This window comes from Prenolepis imparis, unplaced genomic scaffold (assembly GCF_030444845.1).
Source record: "Prenolepis imparis isolate NDT839.2.m4 unplaced genomic scaffold, iyPreImpa1.0 SCAF_4, whole genome shotgun sequence".
Taxonomy (NCBI): domain Eukaryota; kingdom Metazoa; phylum Arthropoda; class Insecta; order Hymenoptera; family Formicidae; genus Prenolepis; species Prenolepis imparis.
The window spans coordinates 17,626,153-17,646,543 of NW_028141162.1; the positions used below are offsets into that span (position 1 = coordinate 17,626,153).

General features: G+C 25.4%; 2 protein-coding genes across 5 annotated transcripts in view; one reads left to right on the forward strand and one right to left on the reverse strand.

The window, feature by feature from the left end:
- The window catches only part of LOC145934633 (uncharacterized), a 54,113-nt gene extending 41,820 nt beyond the window's left edge, over positions 1-12,293 (reverse strand). The window contains exons 1-2 of one of the 4 annotated variants that reach the window (XM_083035216.1): positions 12,085-12,293; positions 10,988-11,239 (exon numbers count right to left, since the gene is read on the reverse strand). In XM_083035216.1, coding sequence (XP_082891342.1) covers positions 10,988-11,127 — 140 coding nt within the window. In that variant the 5' untranslated portion in view covers positions 11,128-11,239; positions 12,085-12,293. The other 3 variants (XM_083035219.1, XM_083035218.1, XM_083035220.1) reach the window with 3 other exon arrangements.
- A 6,046-nt stretch (positions 12,294-18,339) lies between these two features.
- Positions 18,340-20,202, forward strand: LOC145934972 (cyclin-dependent kinase 2-interacting protein-like). Its single transcript, XM_083035918.1, has 4 exons — positions 18,340-18,470; positions 18,677-18,897; positions 19,035-19,140; positions 19,912-20,202. The coding sequence occupies exons 1-4, from the start codon at positions 18,395-18,397 to the stop codon at positions 20,106-20,108; spliced, it is 600 nt and encodes a 199-aa protein (XP_082892044.1). The 5' UTR covers positions 18,340-18,394; the 3' UTR covers positions 20,109-20,202.
- Positions 20,203-20,391: the final 189 nt, after the last annotated feature.

Consider the following 20,391-nt stretch of genomic DNA (forward strand, 5'->3'; position numbering starts at 1 on the left):
TAAAACTCTTATATTTTTAGTTTATTTTTTTCAAAAGTAATTGTAATGGATTAATTAAAATTTTTGCGGCAAATTACATAAATTACTCGATATAATAGATTTGAATAACAGATAATAATTCACAAAAATTTTTATTATGCATCTAATTAAAACTTATTCGAATTTATTATCTATTATTCAAATCTATCATTTAGAAAGTTAAAAATAATGTAAAATCAATTTGCTGTAATAAAAATATAAAAATATTAAATTATATATAAAGATATAAATATCTGAAAAAAAACCAAAATTTTCAAAAACGAGGTTTGTTTTTTTTTCTACTTACATTTCATGTAAATAGAAAATACACAGCATGTCCTGCGTGTGTATGTGTGTATGTGTGTAAACATACAAAGTATCAGCATCACGATAAATACTCTAATTGTAAGCATAGTAAATGTGAAAGTATTATAACAATATTGTAGTAATTATTCTTCACGAGTCTTGTACTCATCAGAACTGTTAAATATCTTCGCGGAATTAACGAACTGTGTGACAAACGACTACTTTTAAACGTAACCGCAAATGATCATTTTTACACAATGTTGGACAAATATAATTTCAAAGCTCACATAAGAATTAAGCAAAGCAATAAATAATTAAAATTCATACTTGATATTTGGTAATTCATTAGCGTGATGGCATTAAAATATAAATGCAAACACCGTAACCATATCATTCTTTTTTTTATATAAGCCAATATTATAATATAAATAAGTGATATATTTCTTTATAATATAATAAGAAAGAACGATATGATTGTAATAAAAAAATTTAGATTGCGTTCCACAAAGATTATAAGATTCTCCCAATTCTTTTGTAATTATTGGAGCAAACGTGAATCAAATTGAAATAATATATTCTTTGTATAAATTGTATACAGAAGTGAAATAAAAAAATATCTGTTTTTATATATCATATAAATTATACAATATTATAAAATATATATATGTAAGATATATAAATTATATTATATTGTATAAAAAGTATACAATAAAAAAAATCTTTTCTTATATATTAAAAATATTATATTTATTATTAAAATAATATAATTACTTAAATTATTTTTGACATTCGGAATGAAAAAAATATCTTGATAAAACAATTTTATAAATATTATATATCTTATAAAAACTGCAAAAAATCTTTATAAATAAATAAGTGATATATTTCTTTATAATATAATAAGAAAGAACGATATGATTGTAATAAAAAAATTTAGATTGCGTTCCACAAAGATTATAAGATTCTCCCAATTCTTTTGTAATTATTGGAGCAAACGTGAATCGAATTAAAATAATATATTCTCTGTATAAATTGTATACAGAAGTGAAATAAAAAAATATCTGTTTTTATATATCATATAAATTATACAATATTATAAAATATATATATGTAAGATATATAAATTATATTATATTGTATAAAAAGTATACAATAAAAAAAATATTTTCTTATATATTAAAAATATTATATTTATTATTAAAATAATATAATTACTTAAACAATTATTTTTGACATTCGGAATGAAAAAAATATCTTGATAAAACAATTTTATAAATAATATATATCTTATAAAAACTGCAAAAAATTTTATAAATAAATAAGTGATATATTTCTTTATAATATAATAAGAAAGAACGATATGATTGTAATAAAAAAATTTAGATTGCGTTCCACAAAGATTATAAGATTCTCCCAATTCTTTTGTAATTATTGGAGCAAACGTGAATCAAATTGAAATAATATATTCTTTGTATAAATTGTATACAGAAGTGAAATAAAAAAATATCTGTTTTTATATATCATATAAATTATACAATATTATAAAATATATATATATGTAAGATATATAAATTATATTATATTGTATAAAAAGTACAATAAAAAAAATCTTTTCTTATATATTAAAAATATTATATTTATTATTAAAATAATATAATTACTTAAATTATTTTTGACATTCGGAATGAAAAAAATATCTTGATAAAACAATTTTATAAATATTATATATCTTATAAAAACTGCAAAAAATCTGCAAATTATAAAGAATTTTTTTAAAATTTAAAAACAAAAAAAATGAGTCTTAAATATCTTCAGAATACAATATAAAGAATAGAACAACTATTATTTCGCATAATGCGCATTGTAAAACGACTTGAATAATATCGGCTCGATAATATATATCACTCAACAGCCAGCATATTTTATTATATTATTTGCGCTATCTTGGCGACTTGATGAATAGCTCGTGTTCGACAACGAGATAATAAGTTATATCAAATTCCATCCTATTTCTTATGTGATCTAAGATCTAAGATCACACACACACACAATGACATCATAACGACACCCTTTAAATCCTCCTCACAAACATATGTCTACACATCGAAATGTATATATTTGAAGGTCATTTATGTATCAAACACTCAACAATATATCTACCATCGTGTTTTCTTAATGCGAACGATGCTTAATGGAAACGATTTGTTTCCTTAATTAATGTAAATGCCACGTTGTCTCCATCATAAAATTTATGTAGCAAAAGTGATCATAATATTTATTTTTTCATCCAAGTGTAACAATATAATATATTTCACACTTTCGTAACAATATTTTTAAAAATATTTAAATACTCGATATATCCTTTTTTTATTATCAAAAAAGTCATAATTTCAAAATTAATCTTTCCAACTGAAATTTTGCAATCTCACCTCAAAAATCGAATCTCATAACTGTTATATCATCCGCGAGCGACTCCGATATTCCGGCGAGCGATTCGATCACCGTTCGAATTCCACAGTCTTATCACAGCCACTGTTCCGTAACGATAATAATTATTACGACGGTTTTTAAACGGCCGCATTTCCGGCAGGAGGAAAAACGATGTCGAAACGACAAGCTGGTCGCAATAACACACTCTTAACGTTCCCCCTTAACGTTAATTACGCGCCGTGACGTCATTGTAATGGGCACATCCACGAATAACGATCGCAACGACTTCTTCTTCTTTCTTTTTATCAGACGCGCGCGTTTACCGAAATTCGGCTGAACAACCGCGCACCAACGCGCAAACTGTCGCTCCGCGACTGACCGACAGGTAACGGCTTTCGCGCCGGAACACTTCAGCAATTTTCGCCCGCTCTCCGCTCACTTCACTCTGTCGTGCGACCGACCAGCCGTCGTGCGTCTTCGGCCGGCTACGCCGCCGTTCGGCTAAACTCGGGCGCGCTCATGCGTAGCGCGACGAGGCCGACGCTCTTCCAGCAGCGCTGATGACAAATCAGCTGCTCGCTCGATTCGATGCCAGCCGTCCGCATGATTCTCAATTGGCATATGCGACGCTGGAATGTATAAGAAACGCTTCCCTCGAAATTGTATTTAAATTTTTATACACAGAACTTGTGTGTGTAATATACAAATATATTAGACATTTTTTTGAAATAAGCCGGAAAAAAATTTTAATAATAAATTGAAAATCCTCTCTGATGTTAAATATAATAATATAATATATATAATAAATAATATATATAGATATAAAAAAATTTCGTATACAATTTTATCCCAGACACATATATTCAAATATTTTAATATTTTATACATTGTACTAAATAATAGTAATAATATACGTAATAATACTAGAAATATACTAGAAAAATATGGCTGCAACATTTCTTATTAATATATTTTCAAATATACTAGAAATTTTTAAAAAACAAACCGAAAAAAAATTTCAATAATAAATTAAAAAAGCTCTCTGATGTTAAATATAATAATATAATATATATAAATAATATAAATAAATATAAAAAAATGTTGTATACAATTTTATCCCATATTCAAATATTTTATACTTATTATACTAAATAATAATAATATACATAATAATATACTATAAAAATATTTCTGCAACATTTCTTATTAATATATATTTCTTATTAATATATTTTAAAATATACTAGAAATTTTTTTAAAATAAGCCGGAAAAAAATTTAAATAATAAATTGAAAAAGCTCTCTGATGTTAAATATAATAATATAATATATATAATAAATAATATATATAGATATAAAAAAATTTTGTATACAATTTTATCCCAGACACATATTCAAATATTTTAATATTTTACACTTATTGTACTAAATAATAATATAATAATGTACTATAAAAATATTGCTGCAACATTCCTTAATAATATATTTTAAAATATACTAGAAATTTTTTAAAAATAAGCCGGAAAAAAAATTTCAATTATAAATCATAATAAATTGAAAAAGCTCTCTGATATATAAATATAATATAATATATATAAATAATATAAATAAATATAAAAAAATTTTGTGTACAATTTTATCCCATATTCAAATATTTTATACTTATACTAAATAATAATAATAATATACGTAATAATATACTATAAAGATATTTCTGCAACATTTCTTATAATATATATTTTATATCTCGTATTCTCAGGGGATATATTAATATACATATCATCGATATTTCATTTATTTGTCAAATATTTTTTATGTACACTGAAAAAATTGTTAACTCGACTAAATCGTTCAATTAAATTTTTAATTACTATTTTGTTAATTGAACATATATAAGTATTTAAGTCAAATACACGTTATGTGTTGGATTTAATATGTTGTATTTAATTTAAATACTTCTATATGTTCAATTAACAAAATAGTATTTAGTTGAACAATTTAATCAAGTTAATAACTTTTTTCTCAATGTATATCCTGAAAATAGCGTCCACGTATTTTATTGCTATATGCAGCATAATATCTCGTACTCAAGTTTTTTCTATGAAGGCATACAAAATTTACAAAGGCCACATTTTAATTTTTTAAAAAATTTAACATGTGAAAAGATAGATAAAGAAGCTGGATAAACCATAATAAGGATTAACCATTCAAGTACTGAATTCACATCAAGGTAAACCGGTTGAGAGAAGGAGTTATTGTATTATATAATATTTTATATAATATATATAATATAATATTACGTAGAAAATCATAAGATCGAAAGATTAAAATAATAAAAAGTCGCAATATAACAATTATTGATTTAATAATATTATATTATGTCCTTTTTTAATAAAATTTAAATTATATTGAACAAAATATATTTGAACACTATAAGAACAAAATATATTTGACTAGTAAGCATTTTATTAGAGAAATAATATTATCCGTAAAAATCGATAATGGAAGAATCATATCGAAACACTAATTTCTAATTTTTATCCCTAATTGCTTCGATTTTTATTTGCAATAAATTTTTAATAATATGAATAATCGCGCTTTGATAAAGATTTATCGTTGTAATACAGTTTCATGTCGATTATCAAAAGTTCAATAATTATAAATATAATATAATAAGAAAATAAAAGTGAATAATATTTAATAAATAAAATAATATTTAATAAAATAAAATAAAGTGCATATAATATATTTAATAAAATAAAAGTAAATATTTAATAAAAATTTAATAATCGTAAATTGTAATAATCGTAGCAAATTATGTTTCGATAATCGCGATTGTGTTTAAAAAAAAAAATTCGACAATATACATTATTCCCCCACTATTTTATTACTCGAGTGTCGGCGCATGAATGATAAACAAAGTCAAAGAACATCAACAATAGCGCTCTAGATGACATCAAGGCCAAATAATATATCATTGATAATTCGTTGCCGAAATATTTTATGCTCTCTTATATATATAGTTTACGCACTACATTCCACACATTATTTCGCATAACATTATTATAATATTATATTATATTATGCAAAATGTGATCAAAGTAAAAAATATGATATTTCATCCGATTATTTATCGCTCGATTTTTTAACGATCTAAATTTTCGGATTTGGGATGCGCAATAAAACGATCAAATCGCAGGATCGAATAATTAAAATAAGAATAGATTCCATGATATATTAATTGTTTAAGGCTCCTGGGTGCTCACCGCGGCCATATTGGATTGTGACGTCAGAGGCGAGAAAGCACACGCTGAAAATTCTTAGATGCCATTTTTTAATGAAAAGATATTTCGATTAAACAGCACTTAAGATGGCTTTAGCACACTCTTAAAAACCCTCGAAAACTATCCTTTTCCCTTTATAATCAATCAACATCTGTAAAATGATCGAGATGTCAGACTTTGACATGCGGAATGACTGCGCATGCGCAAAGACCAGACGGACTGGGCTTTATAATATTACATTTTACAGCTGTTGATTGATTATAAAGGGGAAAGGATAGTTTTCGGGGTTTTTTAAGAGTGTGCTAAAGCCATCTGAAGTGCTGTTTCATCGAAATATTTTTTTATTTCGAAATGGCATCTAAAAAATTTTAGCGTGTGTTTTCTCGCCTCTGACGTCACGATTTCGACATGGTCGGAAAGGAGCCAGGAGCCTTAATCAATAATTAATCTTTATTTTAAAATTCTTATATAATTTAATATTTCGCATATATATATATATATATGTATATATGTCATAGTGCGTAAAATATTTCAACAATGAATTAGCAATAACGTTCAGCCTTGACGGAGTAAAACGTGATATTGTTACATATCACGTCCTTGTTATGTAAGTAATGGTATAAAACGCTCTATCGAATTCCTTTTCTAATCGCGATCGCGATAAGTATCGGGAAATAATTTAATATGGTTATCATAATTAACGATTAGTTGATATTTTTGATAAACTGACGAAACTGTGTCACGATCGATAAATCTTGATCAAAGCGCGATCATTCATTATAACAAATAAAAATCGAAACATCAGGGATAAAAATTAGAAATGATCGTTTGATTATACGATTCTTCAATTATCGATTCTTACGGATGATAATTATTTCAATAGAGTCAAATACTTAGATTTTGTCCGATGTTTTAAATTTTTCTAAAATATGTGAGCATTAAATAACATGAGCATGAATTAAATGTTAATTAAACGGTTGCTATATTACGTTGCTTTTCATTACTTTAATCTTTCCATCTTATGATCGTTATTACGTATTATTATGTGTATACTGTGTATCAACAATATAGGGATAACGTATAATTTTGCATAATTTTGGCTATATAATATTATCTGTATATTTCGTTTATCGTATTATGTGTATTACAATAATTATCGTATTATATGTATATATAAAATACGATAATTTAGGATCTCTATTATAGATATATATATATATATATATATATATATATATATACATATACATTATAGAAACGTGGCAATATGTCTTTAACCCATAAAAAAATGCATATACCCATAAATTCATTTAAAAACTCCAATTAACGCTGCTAATGATTAGAACTTTTTAGAAAATGTCATTCATTTTTTATCTTTTTTTTTAACAGATATAAGATAATTTTAACTTTAATACACGGTTGAAGTTTATTATCAACTTTATGATTTTTATATATGCACTTGCCAATTCTTTCATCAATAATAGAATTTATCCGAAAAATTGTATGTATAAATGTCTAAACTTTAATAATGATTATACACAATACATATATAGAAAATACAAATATATATATATATATATATATATATATATACACATACAAAATAAAATAAATATATGTATACTACAATTTGAGAGAGCAATAAGTTCTTTTAAGTTTCGTTTTTTGACAATTTTTATTTTTTAAACACAGCTCATATTTTTATATAGTTTATATATAATTATATTTAATCATAGTTGTATTTAATTTAGCTTTTATACTATCCTATTTACGTTTAATTTAATTTAATTTAATTATTTGAAACAAACGCGAAGAATTAGACATTTTTAGACATTTAAATGTCTGTATAATTAAGATGGAAAAGAGAAAAGCAAAGAGAGATTTGTTATATTACATTTTCTTATTAATAATTACAGCGAGTCATTATACAATCGCTAAGCAACGGTATTGTTCCTGCATATTTAAAGCGTGTATGCATGTGCAGAACTATCCTTTGAGAAGGCGGTTTTGAATACAGTCATTAGATTTTGCTACCGTTAGAGATAGTAGAATAGACAAGGGAAACAACGTGAATCATAATTGCAAAATTACGTTGCGTAAAGTTATTAGCCGTCTTTTATCCTTTCGCTATCGACAATCTCAAGGCTGCGAGTTTTTCTTTCGAAATTTATTTCATTCGACGCGCAAAATCATCTTTAAAAAAAACTAGAGAAATTATGCCATAGTTTCAGCTTTTGTTTGGAAAAATCATTTTCGACGCGTATATAGTTGTAAATATATTCTAAAAAAATTAAAACAGATATATTTCTGCTAATACAATATACATTTAATGTAATTTAAATATCAGTAAAAAGCTATTAATTTTATTTATTAATTAACTATTAGTCTTATTAAATTAGTATTTATTATAATTATAACTAATAATAATTAATTTAATATTAATTAATTAATATTAACTAATAATAATTAATTTAATATTAATTAATTAATATTAACTAATATTATATCGATTTGATAGGACAGAATCATATTTTATACGTTCAATGATCATTCGCAATGTTTATTATGCATTATTTCTCTATTATGAATTCGATTAATTTCATCAACAATCGATTGTTTTATTCTAATAACATAGGGATTGCATTAATTGTGTGTTGCATCTTCCCTGACAGCTGAAACCGATGGGAGATATCTCTAACGGGAATTTGTGGAGGATTCCGGGATCTCATGTATTATATTTATGATCCCATGATACATACCGTTATTTTTTTCATCTAATTTTAAATATGTATTAATCTGATTTTATAGACATTTACTTTTTTTGTAAACTGTTTTCTATTTTTCTAGATAATATATTTAAAATTTAAACTTGCGAATTATTACTAAAAAAATAGCGAAATAATCTATAAATTTATGAAATTCACGCATCTTAATTAGTGGGGTATCAAGTTTATATATATTACTTTGGTCTTCAGTTCGTTAATATTCATGTGAAAGAGAAACTTAAAAAAAATTTACATAAAGTAATAAATTTTCTTTTAAACTCTTTAGATCGTACGAAATGCGCTTTATAGGATACGAATGATACGAATTATAGGAGCCTTAAATCGATTGCAAATTGATATTATATAACTAACTAGTTGTATCGATATCATATTTATTTTTTCACAATTAATTCTTTAACAATTGTTTAATAGGGTTTTTATTTGTTACGCATACAAATTTAGATATTTTTTATTTTGTGGGTTTTTATTTTTTTTTAGAGACATTTTATTAGTTATAACTTTTGCGTTCTTGTCTTCAATAGCTTCAATAGCTACACTATTGTTACAAGCTTTTTTTCTATTTGCTTTAAGGTACAAGAACCGTTGCATATCATATTCTATAAATTATTGCTGACTCAAGATATCCTTTGAGTGTTGCAGAAGACGCCAATTAAATCGGTTTTCTTGTAATACAGTTATTCGTAGCCACATTTTGCACAATGACAAATTTAACAATCTTAAAAGAATTAGAGATTATTCTAATTGTGCAAAGAGCTCAATAACGAGAGATAGAATCATATAAATATTTTCATATTTATTATTTTGCATCAATACTGAAAGATTAATAAGATATTCGCACCTGACTGCGCTATTATTAGCATGACGATTATTCAAGCGTTAATTATTATTTTATAACTTGGATAAAAATTACTCAATTTTCAATTAACGTAAGTGGAGATTTTAAGGCTAAATGTATAGAGTACAAATAAAAAGAAGCATATATGAATAACACAGCATGTCCGAAAATTACTGGATGTCATTTTAATAACAGATTCTCTGACTAATTTAGAGACGATTTTTTCTCAACGAAAATATCGAGAGAGATCATCATTTTTTGCAAGTTTCCATTTTTGCTATCATATATTTATTGGTAATTAGGTCTTAAATTAAAATTCTATTAAAGTAAAGCCCACCTGAAATTGATCAAAGAATGTAATTTTGTGAATCTTTTTAACTTTACAAAGTTTTTCTTTTTCAATCATTTATAACTCGGTAATTATTGATATCTCAACATTTTTACTGCATAAAAATCATCCTCAATTTGGCCAGAGAATCTATTATTAAGAGAATATCCGATAGTTTCGAAATATCCTGTATAAAGCGTTTAAACTTTATTTTATAATAAATAAATGTGATTTTTAAATCCGGCCATTTTATTTTATAAGTTATGGGAAATTGAAAAAAATATTATAAGCACTCGCGTTTTTTTTTTTTAAACGCACCTCTTAACTTAATCTGATGTTTATTAATAATAATAAGAATATAATGTTTATTACAACGTGATTTATATACAGAAAAGATAAAAGAGATTCAATTATTAAGTTCCCCCCTTAAATTTAAATCTTACGTAGAAATCTCTATGATAATTTTTAAAAAATTTCCATTTCTTAATATAGAATAAATAGGTCCATCGATTTTTTCTTTTAGAAAAAGACGAAAAAATGATGTATCAAATTATGTACATGTATTATATATGTATACATTTTTAATTACTAAATTCAAAAGATTGAATAATATATATATGAGGAAGTGAGTTAAAGATAAAATAAAATATTATATTCCTTAACCATTATCTTAATTAAATTTTATTTATGTCAAAAATTCTTTAAAAAATATATCTATTTGAGACGTTTTCTCCAATTTTATTATAAAGCAGGATTTTTTTCAAAATAAAACTTTAGAACTTTGTGTTTTCTCTCTTACAAATTTAAAACCAGCTAAATTGTATGCATTCTATTTTCAACTCTAATATGGATTTTTGTTGCCACCGAATCAGCGCTAAACCGTATATAGATAAAAGTTGTATGTGTAAAAATAATTCACATCACATAGATCTTCACCGGAAACAAAATAATTACGGCAATTCTGCATGCGATTTTTTAATCACAAACGATGGATGACTCACCTGTTCTTACGCAGTAGTGTCATAATAGCCATGTTTAAGGCTCTCTCATAGTTATTGTTATCCTTTTTCGATCGTCTCGGAATTTCCGCGCAAACACCCTCTGTGAAACTGTAGGTCCTTCGTTTTTTCAAGCACAACATCTTCCCGACCGTCTTTACGTCTTCACGAACTCATAATGATTATACAATCGCATTTTGATCGCTGACAATATATTTTTAATTTCTTCTGAATCACTTGTCCTTCCCCATGTTCCTATAAGTAAATATTTAAGCACCTTTAATAATCTCTTGTATCAGATAATTCAAATTTTGAAAAAAATCACGAAGTGTGCACAAAATAAATAAAGTTTGCGATATTGATGAGCAGTGTTTGCTGTTATCTAAAGAAAATTATATAGATGATCATCTAGATGAAATTTTGGCGTTATCTTATCTTTATATAGATAATAAAAAATGTATTATCTATATCTGCATCTTAGATAAAAAAAGTGTTATCTTTACTAAATTATCTAACATAATATTCAAATAATTTGGTTTAGAGTTTCATAGCACATGAAAATATTTTAAATAATAGAACTTGAGCAGTAAACGATAAAAACTTATAAATAAAACTATAAATATATGTTTATATCTATAATTTTCATTTTTTTATTTGACATTACATTTTTTAACTGTTTACATAAGCGATTTTAAAAATAATATTATCTGGAAGTTATCTAGATGCATCGTCATATAATTTTATCTTTTATCTATATATATTTAAAATAAAATCATCTTTATCTTATCTAAGATGAATTTACATATTTTTATCTCATCTTTATCTAGCTAATTTTAAAATCATCTAAGCACAACACTGTTGATGAGTATAGATTTTTATATCCGACACACACAAACAAATAATAAACACACACGTGATTTAATCTTGTATATGTTAACAAATACCTTCCCAGATAGCAAAATAAGACATTTTGACGTCATTTTAACATCAAATTACGTCAAAATGACGTCAAAGTGACTAATTTTGCTACCTGGGTTATTAAGTAAATACAGTTATGTCGATTTAAACATAACGCATTCGTCAGAATAATTAACAATTACTGTTAACGACTCGTTAATGTGATTGATGATTAAAAAAAATACTCGATGTCTCATCAGTTGCGATAAAATTTTTCCACGATTTTTTTTTCTCGCTTCTTATAAGTTTATAACTTTTGTCGAGATGATTATACAACGTGTGTGACTATTCGGAAAAAAAATAAGTACAACGAGTTATCGTGCGAACTCTCGCGAGAAGAGCTAAAGGACGTCAGCCTTGTACCGACGTTATAACTGTACTGAACGCTGCGTTCAGAATCTTTCCTCGGGCGCAAGTGCGCTCAGTGATAATGACCCCCACGAAAATTACGGGAGCATCATCTTCCTTCACCGTCCTTTGGAATCCCGCATATATTTTTGTCAAGTAACAGTTTTCCAAACTTATGTCACAAACGAGAATAATATTTTTCATTTCGAATCATCAATCTTTGAGACTCTCCAACAATGCATATGTAAGTACAAGAGATCGACATATGTTTTCACATACACACAAATATATATTATATATGTATATATTAAATTATATAACATGTTTTTTGCTTAATTATTTCATTACACTCATGGCGTTATTTGTATTATTATTTTAAAATAGTTATAATAAATAATATACGTTTATAATAATAGTTATAAAAAATATACGTTTAAGTATTAATTTAGTTACATGATCCAATTAATTTATTTACATATTAATCGGCTTGATTATTTATTCGTATGCATATATTGAAAGCAAATATATATGTGATATCGATTAGAGATGATCGTGAAAAAAGTTTATAAAATATATATATCTATAAATTTTTTTAAATAATAATATAAATAATATATATATATATATATATTGTATATATATATATATATATATATAATTATATTATTAATTCTTAAATTTTAAAATTTTTAATTAAAATTATAATATCATTAATTTTACACATATACATATTAAATTAATAATATTAATCAATATAAGTAATAATATATTTAAAACAATTAAAGCATACAACATATTACAACATCAACTTTTATTCCCACAAATTTGCAACTCCGATTCTTTCATATTTTATCGCCTGCTTCGATATAAACGTGACGATCATTGACATTTTTATAAAAACAGATCTGACCAAAGGTGCCAAATTGGCATCAGGCTATGCTTGTAAGAATAAAGATGTAATCGTATAATTACAAACTTTTTGTATAAGGCTCCTAGTACCTTGCCGACCATGTCGGAATCGTGACGTCAGAGGCGAGAAAATACACGCTATTTTTTTTTAGATGCCATTTCTAAATAAAAACATATTTGCATAAAAATAACACTTATTAAGATCTCTTTAATACACTTCTAAAAAACGCCGAAAACTATTCTTTTCCCTTTATAATCAATCAACAGCTGTAAAATGTAATATTATGAGGCCCAGTCCTTCTGGTCTTTGCACATGCGCAGTCATTCCGCATGTCAAAGTCTGATATCTCGATCATTTTAGAGTTGTTGATTGACTGTCAAGGGAAAAGGATAGTTTTCGGCGTTTTTTAGAAGTATATTAAAGAGATCTTAAGTGTTATTTTATGCAAATATGTTTTTATTTAGAAATGGCATCTAAAAAAAATAGCGTGTGTTTTCTCGCCTCTGACGTCACGATTCCAATATGGCCGCGGTGAGCACCCAGGAGCCTTAACTTAAGATAAAATTAAAATTTTTTTTTTAAACTTAGTTTAATAGATAGGCTAATTTGATAAAATTAAAAAACATTATTATATTTTATTATTATATGAATAATAATGAAAGCATGAGAAAATTCCATTATTCATAAAGTATAATAATATAATATATAAATAATGCGATTCTCTCATTATGCTTCTTTACTGCACTGAGTTTTTCTCACAAAGTGTTTAATTAAAATAAAGATGAATTAAAAGGAGCGCGTAACAAGCTTTTTTTTAATATTTCCATTTTGAATATAAAAATGACAGGTTGTTTTTCATAGGATTACGTTATAGTGACGAAGAAAAATAGAATTACTAATGTTTTATTTTTGTAACGACGATAAATCCGCATCTTATGTCTGTTTGAATAAATCATTTAATGTATAATGCATAGATTTAACATAAAATCCCATATTTAGTGGGTTTCTTCTTAATTCGTCGTTTAAATATATTTCATAAACTTTTTCACGATCATCTCTAATCGATATCACATATATTTATTTTAATAATATACATATATATACGAAATCAAACCGATTAATATGTAAATAAATGAATCCGACCACGTAAATAAATTAATACTTAAACACATTTCTTTTATAACTATTTTAAAATGATAATAAATAACGCCATAAGTGCAATGAAATAATTAAATAAAAAACATGTTATTTAATTTAATTAATAAATTTACATAAATAATAAATATATATCTTAAGAGTTTTTTATTATAATTATAAAATGGATTTTTAAAAATGGATTTCTTAAAATATGTGGATTTGTTTCAGCAGATGAGATGCACACGTATACAAACTTCATTTACCATAAATCTCATCTCAATCAGCTGTTCTGTATTGCATTTATACGCTACATAAGAACGTCCATTCCAGTGTAAATATAGGTTCCGTTGATTAACACGAGGAACCGGTCAGTCGAACCGGAAATATATGATTCGTCTATACACACAAATATACATACACACATACAAGCATAATGAAGTCACTAGTCCTGTTAAGCTATGTTTAAACAGCTACACCTGCTGCTATATTACTATAAGGAAACCGAATTACATGTATAATTTGTCTCGTAGAGTTGTTTCTTAAAATCTTTCGCTATTAATATTAGTTCTTAAATTATGATTCGTATAATATATATATATATATATATATATATATATATATATTAAATATCTCTTTCTTACTTATATTTATTTAAACATATGTTAAATAATTGGCTTTCTAAATACTCGCATGAAAATATTCATCAAAATCTGTTTCTTTTCTCTTTATTTATTGTACATACAAAATATCTCGCTATAACTAGAAAAGATAATTTTCTATATGAAAATATTGAAAATATTCTATATAATAATTATATATAAGTTATCTATACTCTATATAAAAAAATTAATAAAAAATGTAGAATACATTTAATAATAAATTTTTTTATTTTTAACAAAAATAACTTTGAAAATAGGAAACTTGATAACATATTATACTTTTTAAGCTTGAATTATTTAACAACCTTGTTTTATACATTATTGAAGTTATTTTGACAGTAATTATTGAAATATATATATATATATATAGAAAGATACAATTTTTGTTAAAAAAAATAAAGTTCAATTTATACACAACTTCTCTCTCTCTCTCTCTCTTTTACTCTCTGGCTTTCTCTTTCTCTCATTAGTATAACTTAAATTATTTTAAATTGTTTTACCAATAAAAAATATATGTATTTTCACATTTATACATTATAATAATTGCTCTGTCAAATTAAAAGTATAATATAAAATTATTAAAAAGTATTCAAGTTAAAAAGATCGTAGTTATTATAATCTCTTCAAATTTTAAAGTCAATTTTCTTGGAAACAAAGTCTTATACAAAAAAAATTATTTTATATTTTTGGCTTATTTTTTCATGTAAACTTGTTAATTTTATTTTACATTTTTTCTTAAATATATATATTTAGCTAATTTTTTTAAATATTTAAAAAATTTTTTTAAATAATAATAATATTAATTATATATTATTTAATTCCATAAATAGTAACAAAAAATGTTTTTAATAGCAATATAATAAATAAATAAATGCGCATATAATATTATAATATTTGAATTAAATTGAATCTATCCAGTTAACGAGATTAATTTAAATTGAATGAAGTATTTTCTTTCAAATTACAGCTTAAGAAAACAACGTGTAAAAAGGTGCATGGCAATGCCACGAGCTTATACACAGGTTCATACGGCACAGCAGAATCAAGTGCAGTTATGTTACACTGACCGCTAGGATGCTCCAGCCAGACCAGCAGAGCGACTTTTGTTGCCATGCAACATGATGTTTGTCAGAGAATAAAAAAGTGCATCCGATGAATATCGTCCGCTAAGCGGAAGCATATATAAGTAAAAAGCGTATAATTCTATCATTAATGTATGTGTGTGTGTTGAATAGCTAATATCATTTGGAAACAATAAAGAAAGCTATGCAAAGAAAATTTGAAAACTATTCTTTCAAAATAATAAGCAAAATGAGAAACAATTTCTTTAATTAAAGACCATAATTATAAGTTTGCTAGAAGCGCTTTACTTTCATATATACATATATACTTGCACACATTCATACGTACACATCTGTGCATATTGTGTGTATATACATATATATATCTCGCAGATTCTTTGAATTTAAATTTAGATTTTTTATAAAAAAAACATTTTTTATAAAACATCGAAACAAACGATTTGGCATTTTATTTAAAAAACAGATGAGCTCTGCTTATAAAAAAAACTTGCAAAAAATAAAAATACATATCAGACACAAACGTTTGCAATATAAAAAACTATATATATAATAATATATATAAAATATATAAAATATAAAATAATATATATATAACAAACATAAAATATATTAATTTATTAATTATTAATATTATTAATAATTAATAATATTTTACAACATTGCGCAAAACAGAAATTTATAATAAATTTATTATTTTATATTATAAATAACTTATAATAAATAATTTATTATAAATTTTTGTTTTTCACGTTCTTCCATATCTTATCGTATTCTAAAATTGTGAACTCTTTGGTGTTGTTTAAATCATTTTATAACAATTAATATTTTGAATTTGCTAATGTAAATCTGTACATATAATTCTTATAATTGAAAAATAATATAAAATTTTTAAGATATATTTTCTATTAAAAAATCCAGCAGATTTAAATCGCAGGGTTGAATAACCAAGCAAAATAATATAATATTTTATTCATAAAATATTTGTGGAAATGAAAGAGAAACATATGTATTAACATCATCTGTATATATAAACATCATCCAGAATTATATATAAAATAATTCCTTTTTGTTTTTATACTCTGGATGCAATTATATGTATATTTATATATATGCGATAATATTATCTATGCTATAAAATCTTTTTTTAACTTTTTTAATATGTAAAACAATATAAAAATTTATCTATGAATGCATATAAAGAAGTATAAAATATTGACGAGAATATTTTAATGTTTTCTATAATAAAAGCTGATATAAAAAATTTCAAATACGCGTCTCTCGCGTTTAAACCAAAATAATTATATATCATATAAAATTATATCTAATATATAATAAAATAAGATGATATAAAAAATTTCAAATACCTGCTCTACGTCTCTCGCGTTAAATCAAAATTATATCAAGAAAGTGATGTCTTTATATTTTTGATCTGTGTCTCATAAGCAGAGATAGTACGATGCAAAGTTCCGTTGTAAAAATTTTCATTCAAGAAACGTCGACGTCATCGACCTTTGTACAAATATATAGAGATCCCATCAACATGGCTGTTAGGAAATTAGTCCAGAAGACAACAGCCAATCAACACGCGTATCTTACAAACACAGAGCATCTAGTCATTTTCTATCTTAAGGCTCCTGGTACCTTGCCGACCATGTCGGAATCGTGACGTCAGAGGCGAGAAAATACACGCTATTTTTTTTTTTAAAACGCCATTTCTAAATAAAAACATATTTGCATAAAATAACACTTAAGATCTCTTTAATACACTTCTAAAAAACGCCGAAAACTATCCTTTTTCCTTTATAATCAATCAACAGCTGTAAAATGTAATATTACGAGGCCCAGTCCGTCTGGTCTTTGCACATGCGCAGTCATTTCGCACGTCGAAGTCTTATATCTCGATCATTTTAGGGTTGTTGATTGACTGTCAAGGGAAAAGAATAGTTTTCGGCGTTTTTTAGAAGTGTATTAAAGAGATCTTAAGTGTTATTTTATGCAAATATGTTTTTATTTAGAAATGGCATCTAAAAAAAAATAGCGGAATGTTTCTCGCCTCTGACGTCACGATTTCAATATGGCCGCGGTGAGCACCCAGGAGCAGTGTTGCCAATTTCAGGGGCGAGCCGCGTGCCGCGGTGGGTGGTGGGGGGAGCGGCGTGGTGGGGGCTCGGGGGTGCGCGCGCCGTTTCGTCACGTGACCGCGTCACGTGGCTGCGTCACGTGGTTTGGCGGCTGCGCAGAGGTGGTGGTGGGGGACGCTCCCCCCACCACCCACCGCGGCTCGCCCCTGAAATTGTCAACACTGCCCAGGAGCCTTATGGATAAAATGAATGTAGAACAGAATATTTGTAACCTCACAACTCCAACAAAGAGAGAGACGTTTAGTCCTATCAGTAAGATTATTTCTTAATTAAATATAATTAAATATATATACCATTAACTAGATGTAGAATTATACAATATGCTCGCACAAAAAAATTGAGTGGTAAAAAAATATATTAAGAAATTTTTTGAGTATCCTTATTGAAATAAACAATGAAGAAATTTTATAGAATTACTTTTAAGATTTTGACATTATATTAAAATTAATTTATTACAGAATTATCTCCACATAAATTTCAAGGAAAAAATTTGACAGGAACTGCATGTCTTGTACATAATTTAGCTGCAGATATTCATTCAAATATACAAAAATGGAACAGTTTCCATATTCAAGGAGTCGCCCATTTAAGAAACATAATACAACTAAAGCGAGACAAAAATTATTCTGCGACTTTGCAAAATCTATGCGATGAATTAGAAAATGTGTGTAATAATCTGGTAAGAAAACTTTCTTTATTTTTTTAATTACATTATCTGTTCTTTTAAAGTTTTAAGTCGATTAACTTTTTATTGTTAGTTTAATTCTTAAGCTGTTTCTAAAATTTATCAATATAAATAAAAATAACTGTTTACAGGACTGCATAGTTACAAACTTAGATCAAATTAAACATCAATTGATAACCATAGCAGCCTTACAAACTACAAATAAATTGTTTACAACGTGGCCAATTAACAAATTTGGTAAAGAACTCTTGCAACTAACTACAACTTGCAATCAAAATTTCTAGACTGGCGCTGCATGGTTCAAACTGTTTGTAATTTATCTTTTGCTAGAGAAGGCAGTATATATCTATGATGCATCGATGCATTTTTGTAAATGTATCACATATCATCTACGATTTTGAAATTTAAAAATTATTTTTAAATAAGATTTTCACAAACAAAAGGTAACAAATTTTTCCCATATATTTGTTAAACATTTTATGAATTTCTTATAATCCTCTTGCTAAATTTGAAGTAAAACCTGATGGCCATTCTTTATTCATGAAAAACTGTTATTTTAAAATCATAGACAACATATGTGATGCATTTATATGAATAGAAAAAATTGTATTTACATTATCTTACCAGTATTTTAAGTTTGCAACACAAAATATTATAACAAAGAAATCATATTATCAAAATTTATAATATTGATGAAGTAAATATTAAACTTATTTAATTGATGTTAATTTTTTCTTTTGTTTTTTTTTTTTTTTAATTTTATTCTGCTGTTATAAATAATATTTAATACAAATAAATAAAATTATTGATGCATCATAGATGTATGTTACTTTCTCTAATAGTAGATATCGATACTACAAGCAGTTTGAATCGTGCAACATCTGGGAACTTTTTGAAGGCATCTCGCATTTATATCTAATAATATAAATAATAATATATTAATTAAAATTTAATTATTTAAAGAAATCATCATGATTTAACTATATATGTTTCAAACTCTCTATTTAGGTGAAGTAGCAGAAACTATATATAAGGCGTATCATAAGGAAGCTGAATTGAAACGCAACTTACTTGAAAATGTCGCTCACAATCATACAGAATCTTGGAAAATGTTTTATCTCGCAGCATGGGCACATCAACCTTTGGTATCTGAAAATTTAACGATATTATTGAATTCATTGTTAATCGAAACTGGTCTCAAATAATAACAGTTTCTAATGTAGCATTTAATTTTCCTTTATTTTAATGTAATTTAATGAATCAAATATTAAATTGGACAATAAAAAAAAATATATTATACATGCTCCAAAGTTTGCTACTCAGAATAATATACAGAAAACTTCTTGAAGAATTGAATCATATTAATTAAGCAAATATTAAACTGATCAGTCAACTGATGTTTATCTTTTCTTTTAATTTTTATATTTTTTAATTTTGTTCTGCTCTTATAAATTTGTATAAATAATATTTACATTAATATATATATTT